The 15,585-nt window shown below is 49.9% G+C and overlaps 1 protein-coding gene and 1 pseudogene across 2 annotated transcripts in view; both read right to left on the bottom strand.

The window, feature by feature from the left end:
• The window catches only part of SMARCA5 (SNF2 related chromatin remodeling ATPase 5), a 452,210-nt gene that overhangs the window by 365,837 nt on the left and 70,788 nt on the right, over window positions 1-15,585 (bottom strand). For both annotated transcript variants that reach the window (XM_086962238.1, XM_086962239.1), the window contains exon 5: window positions 11,476-11,576. In XM_086962238.1, coding sequence (XP_086818364.1) covers window positions 11,476-11,576 — 101 coding nt within the window. The remainder of the gene's footprint in view (window positions 1-11,475; window positions 11,577-15,585) is intronic.
• On the bottom strand, window positions 9,124-9,906 carry LOC147728469 (ribonuclease P protein subunit p25-like protein; annotated as a pseudogene).

The raw sequence follows: 15,585 nt of genomic DNA, 5'->3' as shown, positions 1-15,585 counted from the left end.
ATCTATCTTTCCCCATCCTAGGGCATAGCCATTTGTTTTTGTTAAGTGTATCTTGTTCTGGGCAAGTGCGGTCATTAAGAGCTGTGCTGATAACTGCCCCTAATCCATAAGTAAGTCAAAGCCCAGAGCGGCATGATCACTCAGAGTATTTATTAGCACTCTAAATCTCTGGGCCTTGCTTCCAAGGGTCGCTGTGACCAGTATATAGTCGATTGTTGACTCACAACCCCTTCCCAGATAGGTTGGCTCTAACTGCCCGCAAGGGGTTTTAGGTTCATTTAGTATCACCAAACCCAATTCAGATAGGGTTTCATTCAGAATATCTCCCACCACAGAATGACTGAAGTGAGTTGTTTGGTCATCTGTTTCATCCACCACGCTGCAGATGTTACTATTATTCCTCTCACAGGGGTGATGGTTGAAGTCATCCCCCCAGACAATACTTGGGGGATCTAAGCCTTGCGTTTGTTTTGACCAGGTAAGAAGTTTCTTGCAGAGAGCCCCAAGTGTTTTTACTCTCTCGCTTTCTGCTAGATTATCGTACATATTTACAAGTAGGATAATCCTCTTCGTCTGGAAAAACAGTCTCAATATCTGATAGTTTGTGTGAGAAGTTGGCCTGGTATATAATGCTCACTAATTCTAGTGATCACTTTGTACCATGCCAAGCAACCCGTATGATGATTGGTTGTAAGTCAACCTTATAGACCAGTTATCCTAGTGGTAACGTGGACAAAGCAGTCTTAGGCTAAACTCTGAAAGGCATGTGAAGCCAGCTGTATTACCATACACAACCCCCTTGAATACCAAATGAAAGGACACCACACAGATATATATTGAAAATATATATTGGTTTATTAACTAAAAGTATCCCCTGGACTCTTTATGCGCACAGAAGCACAAGCGTTAAACACAAGACAGTTTAAAATACACAAAAGTTGCACAATATGGATGAGCACTAGGGGCCACCTAAACCATATACTAAGAAAGTGGTATAAGAGATACCAATCGGAAAGGAACCAGGCCTAGGGCCTTGGGAATCGCTGGAGCTGATCGGGACTAGCAGTGACTAGATCGGGAAAGGCCCGCGGGACTCGGGCGCAGTGTTTAAAGTGCACGCACTCTCCAATGTAAAGTCTATGGTGCGTAAAAAGTACAAAGTTAGTTAGTTCGGAACCTTTCGAGTGACCTAGAAAGCTGAAACGAGACACAGGCCCTAGAGATGTGTACCAGTGTAGGAACACCGGCGGAGCTGAGTTACCTCACCCACAGGAAGCGGGTGCATAGGGTCGAAGTAGTGTCGGGTTTCGTCACGCAGGTCGATGGTGCTTGGAGCTGAAGATGCTGCAGGCGGCTCGATGTGAAGAGTTCCGGTGGATCCAAGGGTGGATCTGAAGTTGTGAAGACCTGAAAGCAGAGGGGACAATGTTCAAAGTCACTAGCCAGTGACTACCGTGGAACCAGATTGGAACCAGGCGATGTCGGGTGCAAACAGGCGTTGAGGTGTAGCTTCTCTCTGCAGCCACGTGGACACCGGGGGTCGAGGACGTCCAGGAGTCGGTCACGAGCTGTCCCACGCAGGCTTCTCGCTGTTGGCGGTGTCGGCAACTTGGTCGGAGCAAACAGGCCTTGGCTAATGCAAGCCACGCAGGAGTCGAAAAAGGCTTAACACTCGGACCAGCAAGGTCAGAGCGGGTGCTCCCTTTTACAGGAGCGAGGGCAAGTCTGGAGCAACCAGACCCGCAGTGTAGTTTGAAGATTTCGTCGCCAAGATGGCCGCTGACCACGAGGCAAGTGGCCGGGATGGCGCGTCGAGTGGCACAATGCAAAAGGGCCCCACGCAGATCGTGGAGATGCTGGAGGGCTCTTCTTCGGTGCAAGGGCTGCTCGGTGGTGGGGGTTCTCAGTCCCCAAAGCACAACGTCTAGGATGCCTCAGATGCTGCGCAGTCAGCTTTTCGGGTGTCTTCCAAGAGGCCCGGTCCCACGTCACTCGGTGCCTCCACGGGTCCCTTCTTTGCAGGGACTGTGAGAGGTCTGGGAGTCTGGTTCTTGTCAGGCTCTGGGCTCGGGCTCCGGCGGGAGGCGGCGGCAAAGCAGACGTCGATTCGCTGGTTGGTACCTGTATTCACAGGGTGGCCACTCCTAGGCCACAAGGGAGATTCTCTTCAGTCTTCTGAGCAGCAGAATGTCGAAGTCCAGTCTTCTTCTTAGTTTTAAGTTGATTCAGGATGATCTGCTGTGCAATGGCACTGCTCCCACTCTTATTCCCAATCTGAGGGGCGGATCACCTACTAGGTCCCTCCTCTGGGTGGAACCAGGAAGGGGGGCGGTTACACCCCCTTTCCTTTGTCCAGCTCCTCGCCAGGCCTGGGTCTGGAAAGTCCCAGGACCGGTTTGGACTGGCTTATGCACGGGGCCACCTTGTGTGCCCCGGGCATGTCTCAATCTATTCAGCCCTGTCCTACACAATACACAAAACCCTGTCTGGGGTGGTGCTCGCACCTCCCAAGGCAGGAAACCCTTTGTCCAAGCCTCCCCCGCTGGAAGGACTCCCAGCAGCAGGAGGTCAGACTTGTGTCTGTGGCGGCAGCATCCATTTTGTGATGCTGAGGCTCTGGTTAACTTTAACCGGGGTTAAGGCATCTATGCCCTGGGTACCTATGGTACACTGTTACAGGGGCCTATAAGGTGAACCAGTATCCAATTCGTAATGCACCTAGAGTGCATTGGCAGTAATTTAGAGAGAGAACAGCAGGCTGTGGGTCTGATTAGCAGGCCCACAGCCACATTAAGTCATAAACCAGTGAAGCAAAAAGCAAAAATTTGGGGTGACCATAGGATAGCAGACCCTACTCTCCTACAGTTTGGTTCTAAGCTGAGAGCTGTGACTTCTAGCCCCAGTATGGTATTTGCTATGTAGACCATCAGCCCACCCTTAGCCGTACCGTAAGTGCCTGCTATTGCTGGGGAAAAATAGGTTTTATACCCAGTCAGATGCATTTCTGTAGTACCCCAAGTCTCCTGTAGGCATATCACTTGGTGGTCCTGTACAAAATCTAGGGCACTTCCATCCGCAATTTTTGCACGGAGACCCGCAATATTCCAGAACATAATTTGTAATTGTATGCCTTTCTTTCCGGGATCTGGCTTTTCAGTCATACTACTAGCATTGTCTAAAGCAGGGCTCTCCAAGGCCAATTGCCTTTCCTCCCTTATTGGATCTGGTGTACCACTAGATGTATTCCCCAAGATAGCGTTGTCTTCCCCCTTTGCGGGCGTCAGGTTTAATAATGCCGACTGGTTACCACCTTCTATTTGTTGTCCTTCTACAACACCATTCGGATTAATATCCCCCTGCAAGTTAATAGATTCTGCCAAAGTTGATTTTACTGGGGAGCCCAGCTCCCGGCTAAGTCAGTCTACTTCATCTAACCCGAACAGCATTGAGAAATGGTTAAAGGTAGGTACGTTAAACCCCTGATATGGTTGGAAGTTATTGTTCTGAAACCCCCTATGTGACTGAGGATAGAATGGTTAATTATAAGGATTTTGCTGGGAGAATTGATAGCCCCCTTCTCTCCGGTCTGAGTAAACCTTTTTACAGAATTCAGTTTTGGATATGTGGTCTGCTCTCGCGGGTAAAAATAACTGACATAGCGCGTGGAAATACAGTCCCCCCCTCTGGCTTCATATCAATCACCAATGCACCTCACTACTCTATGGTCCTTAAAATTTATGATTATTACGTCCCCCCCTCTTATCTTTTGGTCTTGATCCCCCCCAAATTGCACGTCTCACTGTTAAAATTTCTCCATTTACATGTGTGGGAAGAGGTCTATTTTGCTCCAGCCAATGAATAGTTTTATTTTTTAAAGCATGATGGTCCTCCCTAACCCCCTCTGCTAGTTCCGGTACCCCTGCTATAATGATCGTGTAAGGGGCCGATTCAGGGGGTAGGTCTACTATCCTAATCATCGATCTATTCGAACGCTGAGGTAGCTGTTCCCCCTTTCTCCTTATCTAATCTGTTTTTCACAGGCGAGTTGTTCTTTACAGGTGGGAGGTTCTTTTCTGCTTCTCTTTTCTCTCCTTTTTTCCCGCTAACAACTTGTGTCTCCCCATTTTTTACTTTATTACTTACTGGGGGCTTGGGCTTTTCTTTATTAACTATTACCTTAGATGATTTAGCCAATGCTTTTTTTCCCCTGCGTAGTGCCAGATTTCACAGGTGCACCACTGGTGGATGGTTGCTCTAAGAGCAGAGTGGAGGGGGCAACAAGGTTAGCAGTAGTACTTTTAGGCTGTAGCATTGACAATTCTGTTAAAGCCAGAGTGTTCCCTTCTATTTGCTTACCCAGCTTATCTAAATGTGTGCTTATTATTCTGGTTCTCTCTAAGAGAGGAAGTAAAATGGACTTCACCATGACCTCTATTTTAGTGAGAAGTTCACCCTCAAAATTTTGGCCAGGAAACGGCCCTAAGGTGTTAACAATTAAAGATGAATTGTTTGTCTCAAAAGACCGTGTAAGTGGCGATGTTAGGGCCAAGATATTAGTTTTTTCTTTTTTGGCCAGACCTGACATAAAGGGAGAACCTCGTCTCTTTCTTTTTTTAAGGAGATTCTCTAGCTGTCCTGTGGTTGCTGGAGAGGGTATAAATAATTTGGGTGAGCTAGATAGCCCTGATATATTTGAGCTAACTGAAGAATCAGAGAGGGACGCCACACCAGGGGAATTAATCCTATTATTTTCCTCGTCCCTTAAAGCAGTGGGGGGAATATTATCACTAACTGAGGCTAAGTCTATCACCCCTGGGAGGGGGCTTTCCCAATTTGTCTTAGAGAGGAGCGTTTGCCGGTTAACAGATCCAATGAGAGGCGCTTTTCTGTGTCAGCGATTTCCTTCTCCAGGACAGTAGTCACCCGTTTAAAAAAATTGATCTATTGTCCCAGTTACTGCCCCTTTCGACGTATTAACAGTTATGCTTCGTGGTTTCCCTGTGTCTGATGACATGATAGTACAAGGGTAAAGTCTTCAAATTGTAAGCACAAGTAGCAGTATACAATGTCAATATGTTATAGATCGGCGCAGTGTTGCTGTTATCCAATGGGTACTGGTGTAGAGATAAGTCTCTTACCGCGAAGCAGGTGTTAAGGTAGTAGCCCGTCCCGTCCTATGTCGTCCTCGGACGGCCTCAGACGGCCCGCCCTTTGCCCGGGCTTCGCCCCGGGCGCTCCCGCGCAGTGGCGATGATGCTTTCCCTAAGTAGGGGAGGTAATGGGCGGGGTGGGCGGGGCGATCAGGGAGAGCAGCCCAGGTGTTGGTGTTTGGGCTCGCAGGGACTCCTGGACAATGGAGTCCCTGCTTCCTAGCTCGCAGCCCCGATCCGGCAACGCTCGCAGCAGGTGAGGGCAGCCCTTCCTCCTCGGCAACTCCCGCAAGGTCTAGTACGATGCGGGACAGGCGCAGCGGGTCCGGCGAGTTACTTTCAGAGATGAAGGGCGCTGAGGGCTAGAAACACAGCGAAGTCAGTAAGCACACAAGGAATCCTGCAGTGGCAATAGGTATCCCGTAGGTCAACTCCAGGCGTCCACTTTTACCTCCGTAGGCGGGGGGGCGGGGCGATCAGGGAGAGCAGCCCAGGTGTTGGTGTTTGGGCTCGCAGGGACTCCTGGACAATGAAGTCCCTGCTTCCTAGCTCGCAGCCCGATCTGGCAAAGCTCTCAGCAGGTGAGGGCAGCCCCTCCTCCTCGGCAACTCCCACAAGGTCTAGTGCGCTGCGGGACCCGCACAGCGGGTCCGGCGAGTTACTTGCAGAGATGAAGGGCGCTGAGGGCCAGAAACACGGCGAAGTCAGTCCGCACACAAGGAATCCTGCAGTGGCAATAGGTATCCCGTAGGTCAACTCCAGGCGTCCACTTTTACCTCTGTAGGCGGGGGGGGGGGGCGATCAGGGAGAGCAGCCTAGGTGTTGGAATCCTGCAGTGGCAATAGGTATCCCCAAGAAGAAAAGACACCCCCCCTCCCCCCCCACCACCAGACAGGTATTGAATGATCAGGGTAAAGAGAGAGAAGGGCTTAGTGGAGGAGGCAGCACCAGCTCCTTTGGGGGAACCACCTCTAGCCCTGCCTTTTGAGTCGTTGCCTCTGTAGGACCATCTAAAGTAGCCTCTGGGAGAAGACTTTTGGGCCTGTGGATGTTGGTACGAGGTGGAAGCTTTGGCAAGGAGATCTTTGAGCCTCCACGGTAGGGCGTGCAGCAAAATGAGCCACAATGACTAGGTGTCTGAAAGGTACCCATCGCATTCGCCATCCCGTATCCATCTTTATTTTTTTCCAATATAAGGTCAACGTGCAGGCAGAACAGTTGTTTCCCACAGAAATACAGGTTGAGCAAGTTTTGCTGGACTTCTGGCTTGAACCTGAAGATACAGAACCGGGCAAGCCTGCGTGGAAGGAAACTGGATTTGATCCACCCTCCCCCCTGCGCTTTCCCTCAGAGACCATCTCATGGCCCCTTTACCTGTGCTCCTCTGGAAGATGTTGGAGGAGCTCCTCCATCTCATCCCAATGGGCACAGTCCTACCTTGAGAGCAGTCCAATGGAATTGGCAATCCAAAAATGGTGGTCAGACTGCACAGAACAGTCTTACCTATAGCATCTATCCCTTTACTCTTCATTGGGTGGAGGGGTATCACCAGTAGCCTGAGAGTTAGCCCTCTTACACATGGTCATGAGCACTAGAGAGTCAGATGGGAACTGGCCACAAATGTACAGGGGGTCACTGGGGGAAGCTTTCCATTTTTTGTCCTCTCTTGGTGTGATAACCATGGCGTGAACAGGGTCGTGAAAGATGTTCGGGGTGTGATGCTTAAAGGAGAGGGGGGGAGGTACTGACATGAGTGGAGGACAGGGTCTAAAAAAAAAGTCCCCCTTCTCCAAAGACTGTATAGAAGGAGGCAGCCCAACCAATCTGTTCACTGATGACGTGGAGTCAGGAGGCGAGGGATGATAAGGGTACAGGGATCTGTGTCCCCCGGTGGGTCAGCATCATAAGAGACATACGGATCACTCTGTGGTGGAGTGTTAAAGACATCTCCTCCCACTTGATCCCCCATGTCTGAGTGAGGTGACCCACGGGGTGTTTAGGGAATGGGGTTTCCTGAAGAAGTGGATGTGGAGGGCCAGTGCTTTGGTGCAAGAGAGGTTGTGGGAGAGTGGCAGGCAAATTGCTAGTAGCCTTTTCCACTATTCTGCACTGCTTGGGTAGAGGTGGCATGTCCAAGGCTTTCGCGAAGGACAGCTGTAGTCTGAAAGACTGAGCAGCAGATCCCAGAGGACGGGTTAGAATCTGGGCATGTGGGGATGTACCATCTAATGCTTCTGCCAGGTGTCGATCTCCTCCTGAAGTTTATGGAGGATCGATGAGACTGTCCGATAGACGTGGTCGGTGCAAGAGTAAGCTCAGATGCAGATTTAGACAGACAAAGTTGGCAGCTATGCCAGTCGGGTCAGCCCTGGGGATGGCACAGGCAGCATCAAAGCAGTTAGCCTTGATTGTTGATTTGGTGCAGAGCTGAAATTGGGCATTGTGTCCAAAGATGGTGGTCAGTGCCAACCATGGCCCTCAGTGGTGGCCTGGAAGTCTGTCTCTGGTGCTCGAGTGGCTGGACGACCCTTGGGAAGGGGAAGCTAAGCTTGCGAGCGATGTCAAAGGGGAAGGAGCACTGTACTCACAGCTGGCTGCGCTGGTGGAAGATTCTCGATCTTCAGATCGGAGCCAGAGCGGTGATCAGGGGAGAAAGCCTCCTCCCCTGCAGCTGATGGTTGGGGGTTGTGTTCCCTCGATGTCCTCTGAACCTAACAGGTCCATGGTGTCACCTATGCTACATCTTAAGGCGCCAAGCCAGACAGTCGTAGAGGATATTCTTAGAATGGAAGGAGCAACAGGTGTTGCAGGCATCCTTGGTATGAGTTGGCCCAGCCAAAAGTTACAGACCTCATCAAAATCAGTCCGAAGGTATTTCGTGTGGCAGCATGGGCATTAGCGAAATGGTGCCCATGGAGACATGATGGGGTGGGGGGCGGCGGGACCGAAAGAGGCCTAAAGGGCGAGGGCCCACATGGGGCAGAGGTCTACCGAGAGCTGTCCGGTCAAAGCAGGAATACTAGACCAGAAACAAAAGATAAACAACTGAAAAAAGCAAAGGAGGAAAGGAAGGCATGTCAACTGAATGGTGGCAGTGTCGAACCAGGGCACAGGAGCACATGCTAGAACCAGACCGATAAGAAAACTAAAAATGGAGTATATGACTATGCGATAGAGTATATGTCTATGCACATTACCAGCAAGGAGGAGTCAAAGAACCGCCGGACTCGAAAGAAGTCTTCAAAGAACAAGCATTTGCAATGTAATAGGTCTCGCATTTACGCAAGTTTGACCTATTGGCATTGTAAATGACAATGGCTTTTATTTAAGTTTCAAAAACCAAAACATAAATAAAAGGCAATGTCATTTACAATAAAAATAGCTCAAACTCTCGCAAATGCGAGACCTATTGCATTCCAAATGCTTATTGTTTTTATGGGAATCTGGTCACCCTACCCCAGTGGCCAGTGCACAGCTGGGTCACCGCCATGCAGTGTGAAACGGCAGTCGTAAGGGACGGGGGCTCTTGGCCACGGGGCAGCAGGGGTTGAATCAAAAAAAGGCTTTTGCCCGAAACAGCAATGCATACCATACACAAGACACAGACACACAATGCTGTGCAGGCTCAGGCAGCAGGTCTGTGTTTATTGGTCACAAGTTGGCAAGTTTTCATTACAGAGAAGTTTCCGTGAAAAGTCTGGCCATATCTAGGGTCCCGTGGAGCGATCTGGATGAGAGGGCTGGGGAGAGGTCACAGAAGCGAGGGGGGCAGACGTTTTGCAGGATAAATAATAAACAGTTTGGAGTGAACAGAGGTTTAAGGTAAGGGAGTGTCCGTTGTAGGTCCGGGCAATAAGAGTTCTAATCCCAGCTTCTACACTTTAGCAACTAACTGTGTGATTCTGGGCTAATGAGTTCATGCGGCTTTGCCAGTTCCCTTACATGTCAGCAGCGGAAGTGCATAGAACCCGTTTTAAGCGCTACACAAACACTGGGCATTTCTACTAAGGTTAGAGGCCGCTTGAGAGTAACAGCTCAGCTTATAGTCTATGCGGAAGTAGGCCATGGAGGGCGCCTCTACCTTCACCATCTTGGTTCATCCCGGCCTGGCTTGGGCACTCCAGGGTCCACTTCTCCGTCACAGGAGGGGTGTTGGTCACATGCTGGAAGCCCAGATCTCCCCAGGACAGCAGGATGGAGATGGCGGGCACGTTCGTGTGGACCACCAGCCTCTCCACGTGCCCAGGCCTCCGCGGGTCGTCCTTCTCCCAGACCTCCTCCAGGGCTCTGTAATGCACCCTGGTGGCCTGCTGGAGGCCCGGCAGCCTCCTCTTCGGGATCTCCACGCAGGTGACCACCTTGGTGACTGCGCGCCCGTAGCCGCTGAAGACTATCTGCTGGTTGCCCTCGGCACTCATCCGTACCAAGGAGAAGCCCATCAGGTTACAGATCTTGCTGCCATCTTTAACTCTCATCTCAGGTGCACCCGCGGGCAGGCCTGGGAAGGGAGAGGGCCCCTTACGCTCCGAAGTCCTGACTTTCCTGAAGTTTTCCATGTCAGACAGGATGGGAGGGGCGGTGGTCTGTGGCGCAGCCTTGGCCCCTCAGCTGCCGTAGCGCCTTGACTCTGCACACCAGGTGCAGAGGACAGGCAGGGCGGGCCCGACACAAAGAAAAGGGGAGGCTGGGTCTCCTGTCCGACCGTGGTGATGGCGGAATAGCCTCGCTGGAGTAGGGGGCTCTCTGGAAAATACATGGTGGCGGTGTGATGGAGCCAGTACCGAGCCACAGAAGTACGACTGAGTCAGTACTCTACCAGGATGCAAGGCGAGGACAGCACAGCTGGGTTGAGTCCACATTCAGCACAGTTTGGGTCAAATCGGGCATTTTTAGTATGAGAGAGAAAAGCCGGAGCGAAGTGTGCCGGCAGGGGGCACAGTTTGCCATTTCCAGTCTGCGGCCATAGGACATCTTGTGTGGGTATAGTTAATACTGTGCCAGTCTGCAAACAGAGGACATCACGAGTGCGTAAAGTCAATACTGTGGCAGTCTACGGTATCAGGTCCTCACGAGTGTGTAAAATCAAGACTGTGGCAGTCTGCAGGCAGAAGTCACGGTTGAGTGAAATGGGTCACTTCCAGTCTGTTGACAGTGATTACAATGGAGTACAATCAAGTCCGCACTGCCTTGAAACAAGCTGGCTCCGTGGAGCAGACAGGGGGAGGGAAACTGGATGCGCGTGCTGTCAGCATCCAGGGACAGGAGATGTGCACGAGTACGGAGTGCACATCTGCTGTCCGTACGCGTGCATATCTCCTGTCCGCACGTGCCACCTCCTGTCTCCCTTCGGGACAGAAAGCGACTGCAATAGAGTCACGCTAGCGAAGCATCACATTCGCTGCGTTTGCATGCGAGACCTAAAAACAAATGACACATCAGGGTCCAGCACTAGTTGGCACAGCATGTGTCTACAGCCAAACGTGACTTGAACAAACATGTTATAACTTGTTTAAGATAATCTTCACAGAAAGTCGAAGGTTAAAATGTTTTTCTTTTCAGAGTTTGACCCATTCAAACGATCCGCATTCAGTATTGTCTAGCATCAAGTCCTTAAACAAAGTGCTCTAGGAACTTCGCTGGAAGCAAACTATGTCTCTCTCAGCTCAATTATTAAGACATCAGCAAGCCCTTTCACAACTTTCAGTATGATAAAGGAAACTGATTGTAAAAAAAAAAAAAATTCAGACGAAAGCCCAGGGGACAAAACTTGAATAGCATTCCTGCAATGATAAGGTTCTTCAAAAAAAAGATTCTTGCTATCTTACCAGGGTGATATCAGAAAGCCACTCACTACACACTTGCATTTTTCACCATTTGATAGGAGTGGTTGTAAGCATTCTACATTGCAAATCACAGCCCTTCTGGTTTTCACTGAGCAGGAGATGGAAATCTGTCATGAATCACTCCTGTATTTGGGATGGAAATCTGCCATAAAACACTGTGGAGCATTCCACTACAAATATTTCAACCTGACCTCAATATCAAACTGCTAAAACTAAAGTCATAAGGGCTTTAGCTACTCACCAGTCCACTTTTAACCCATTACTAAGGGCACTATTTCACAGATGGAAGTTTCAAAACAGAGGTATGACCCAGGAACAACAGTCAACTCCTGAACAATCTGTGGCCATTTCTACCCAGTCAGAAGTAGTCAAAGTGTTCGCACTAAGCTTTTGGAGGATGCAGGGGTTAAAATAGATAAACACATAAATAACTAATAATGTTTTCAATCTAACCTTCACAAGTCATTCCTTCAATAACTTACCATTTCATCGGCAAGGATACCGTTGATTCCATTTTCATATAAGGAGATGAGCCAGTTCAACCCTCTGACTTGATAATCTCTCATTTTGCCATGCTGAACATCTATCAAAGAAATTTTAGAATTAATTAAAAACAATACAACAGAAAAGCCACCAACCAGCACAGCGTCCCAGAAGGACCAAAAGATGGCTATCTAACATAGCCCTATCTGGAAGTACTGCATTGACACCATATCTTTGAAAACCGAACTGCCTTGCCATGGAAAGGAAACCAAAGCTCCAAGGATTAAGACTAAGAACAATATCACTGAACCAAAGAAACCAGAGAGAAAACAAGATTAGAGCATGTTGGAAATTGACCTTTTTGACATTATCACCCCTACTTTTTGGCCACTGGTACTGAAGTTCCGGACTGGATGTGCACCGGGTCCCAGCTACACAGCCCCCAGTGCCGGATCTATTTCTTTAAAAATGGCAAAACATGTTAAACTGTAACCCAATTGGCAAGGACTTTTGCACCCTTGTAAGTCCCTGGTAAATGCTACATATGGTACTCAGAGTACGGGTACTAAGAGGGTCACTATGGGCCGCATCATGTATTATACCACCCAAAGAGAGCCACACAAAAACTGCACAGACTGTGTAAGAATCTGGGGTTCTCTTGCAGTGCCCACCAAACCCCACACTTTTTGCCTAATACTTGATGCACCTTAGTGTGTACTGGGTCCTGCTAACCAGCCCCCAGTACCGGTGTTCCTCCCCTAAATTGTACCATTGTTTTCCACATTTGGCACACCTATGGAATACCTGTAAGTCCCTGTTAAGGGGGACCTATGGTACCAAAGGGCACGGGAATCAGAAAAAGGCCTCCGAGGACTGCAGCATGTATTATGCCACCATCGGAAAACTCACCACAAACATGCACCATTGCCATGGCAGCCTGCGTGCTTGCTGGAGTGCAGCCAAAACTGACGAGTTGACGCACCCCTGTGTGCCATGCCTACCAGTCACTGCACAGTGGCATAGGTAAGTCACCCTTGGCTTTACTGAATCCTGGGATGTTTGGAATCAAACATGTCAGAATAATAAACATGCACTGATTCCAGTGTCACATTTAATTAACCCTTGCATTCAGGGGTCCCTTTTAGAGGAGACCCCTAAACCGAATAAGAGTCTGGTGGATTACATGACTGGTAAACACCAACCTGCCACCACGAGCCAGGTTTCTGGACCCCTGAGGTGAGACCCCTCGCTCTCTGGGTCCATAAGAACAAGTTACTTACCTTTGGTAACGCTTTTTCTGGTAGATACTATATCTGCCTGTAGATTCCTCACCTTGTGAATATCCCCCTTGAGTCAGCAACATTCGGAAATTCTTTTCGTAGCCTCGCGCCGACGTGGACAGGACGTCACAGAGACACGGCTCCGCTCGCGACTGCGCTGACGACGTATAATAGGCCCACGCCGGCGTGATGACATCAGTTCCGCCCTTTTTTCCGTGCCATCGAGGCACACGGACAGACCAATGACAGTAGAAACATACATAGTATACACAAAACTCAATTGCCAAGGAGAAACACACATAGTGTGAAGTAAATGCAAGAAAGCAAATGAAACAACTCCTTAACATTACAAAATATAAACAATAAATAACAGTAACTCTGGTAAAGAAGAGTGGACGACGGGGAGGCGGGTGGGTCAGTGAGGAATCCACAGGCAGATATAGTATCTACCAGAAAAAGCGTTACCGAAGGTAAGTAACTTGTTCTTCTGATAGATACATCTGCCGTGTGGATTCCTCACCTTGTGAATAGAGTCCCACAGCAGTCCCCACTCCCAGAGGAGGGTGTCCACTCTTCTAAACCAGGAAATCCTGAAGGACAGAGCGCGCAAAGTGGCCGTCCCTCCTCACTTCGGTATCTAAGCAGTAATGCTTCGCGAAAGTGTGGAGAGAAGACCAAGTTGCCGCCCTACAAATGTCCTCAACAGGAACACCTCTAGCCAATGTTGAGGTTGACGACTTAGCTCTAGTGGAATGAGCCCTAATACCCTCTGGAGGTTCCTTACCGGCCAAAGAGTAGCAGATCTTTATACACAGAACAATCCATCTTGACAAGGTTCTCTTATGGACCGCTCTCCCTCTTTTGCAGCCAGCAAATCCAACAAAGAGCTGGTCATCTAAGCGACAGTCTTTAGTTCTGTCCAAATAAAAAGACACCGCCCTTTTGGGGTCCAGACGGTGCAACCTCTCCTCCTCCTTGGAAGGGTGCGGGGAAGGATAAAAGGTAGGGAGGGTAATGGATTGACCAAGGTGAAAAGGAGTCACCACCTTAGGAAGAAAAGCAGCCCTGGTCCTTAGAACCATCCGATCAGCATGGTATGGTCAGGAACGGAGGCTTGGAACTAAGAGCTTGAAGCTCACTCACCCTCCTTGCCGAGGTTATTGCAACGAGGAAAACTGCCTTAAAGGTTAAAAGCTTCATAGGACATTTATGAAGAGGCTCAAAGGGAGCGCCCATCAGAAAGGTCAAGACAAGATTCAAGTCCCACTGAGGCACAATAAAAGGAGTAGGAGGGAACTTGTTTGTGAGACCCTTCAAAAACCTTAAAACTACAGGTGACTTAAAAAGAGAGCGCTGGTCAGGCAAACAAATAAAAGCCGACAGCGCCGAAAGATAGCCCTTAACCGTGGCAACAGCAAGCCCTTGCTGCGCCAAAGAAAGAGCAAACCGGAGAACATCAGACAAACGGGCTCTTAAAGGGTCAATATCATTCTCACCACACCAAGTGACAAATCTTGACCATCTATATGAATAGACAGTCTTAGTGGAGTCACGCCTGGCTGACAAGATGACATCCACCACGTCAGGCGAGAGAGAATAGGAAATCAGGTTGCCCCGCCCAATCTCCAGGCATGAAGGTGCAATGACTGGAGGTGGGGGTGTAGAACCTGCCCCTCCATCTGAGAGAGAAGGTCTGCCCTGAGAGGGAGACGGAGCGGCGGGTGAGAGGAGAGGTGGAGTAGATCTGTATACCACACCCTTCTTGGCCAGTCCGGGGCGACCAATATAACTTGGGCCCGGTCTTGGCGAATCTTCCTCAGAACCCGAGGAATCAAGGGTATGGGAGGAAACGCGTAAAGGAGTCGACTTCCCCAACTCAACTGAAACGCGTCCCCCAAGGCTCCTTGCATCGGATACTGGAGGCTGCAGAATGACGGGCAGTGAGCACTCGCGAGTGGCAAACAGGTCCACCCGAGGAATCCCCCATGTCCGAAAGACATGACGAACCTCCTCCGGGTGAAGCCTCCACTCGTGGTCGGCAGAGAACTGCCGACTGAGACTGTCTGCACGCACGTTCAGTACTCTGGCCAGATTATTTGCCATCAGACAAATCTGGTGGTCCTGAGCCCAGGACCAGAGACGCAGAGCCTCTCTGCAGAGACACTGCGACCCCACTTCTCCCTGCTTGTTGATGTACCACATCGCGGTCGTGTTGTCCGTCAGGACTTGGATCGACTGACCGCGAAGGGAAGGGAGGAAGGCCTTGAGCGCCAAACGTATCGCCCGCAACTCTAGAAGGTTGATGTGAAGCAACCTTTCCTCTGGAGACCAAAGACCCTTGACCTCCAGATCCCCCAGAGGAGCACCCCACCCTAGAGTGGATGCATCCGCTATCACCGTGGCCACCGATTGAGGTAGATGAAAAGGCTTTCCTTGCGACAGGTTGCCTTCCACGCTCCACCAAGACAGATCCGCTGCAGTTTCTCTGGAGATCCTCACTGACTCCCCGAGATCTCCGTTGTGCTGATACCACTGCCTGCGGAGAAACCACTGGAGTGCCCTCATGTGCCAGCGTGCATGGTTGACCAACAGAATGCAAGAAGCCAACAGACCGAGCAGGCGAAGGACCTTCAGGACTGGAACAACCGCTCCATTGAAAAATAAAGGAATCATTTCCTGAATGTCGCGAATCCTTTGAGGAGGAGGGAATGCACGACAAACAGTAGTGTCCAGTACAGCACCTATGGACAGGTTGCGCTGGGAGGGCACCAGGTGAGACTTGGGTACATTTATCGAAAAACCCAACCTGAACAACAACTGAGTTGTCTC

Source organism: Lissotriton vulgaris, chromosome 3_1 (assembly GCF_964263255.1).
Source record: "Lissotriton vulgaris chromosome 3_1, aLisVul1.2, whole genome shotgun sequence".
Lineage (NCBI taxonomy): Eukaryota > Metazoa > Chordata > Amphibia > Caudata > Salamandridae > Lissotriton > Lissotriton vulgaris.
This window is presented reverse-complemented; position numbering and strand designations above follow the sequence as displayed.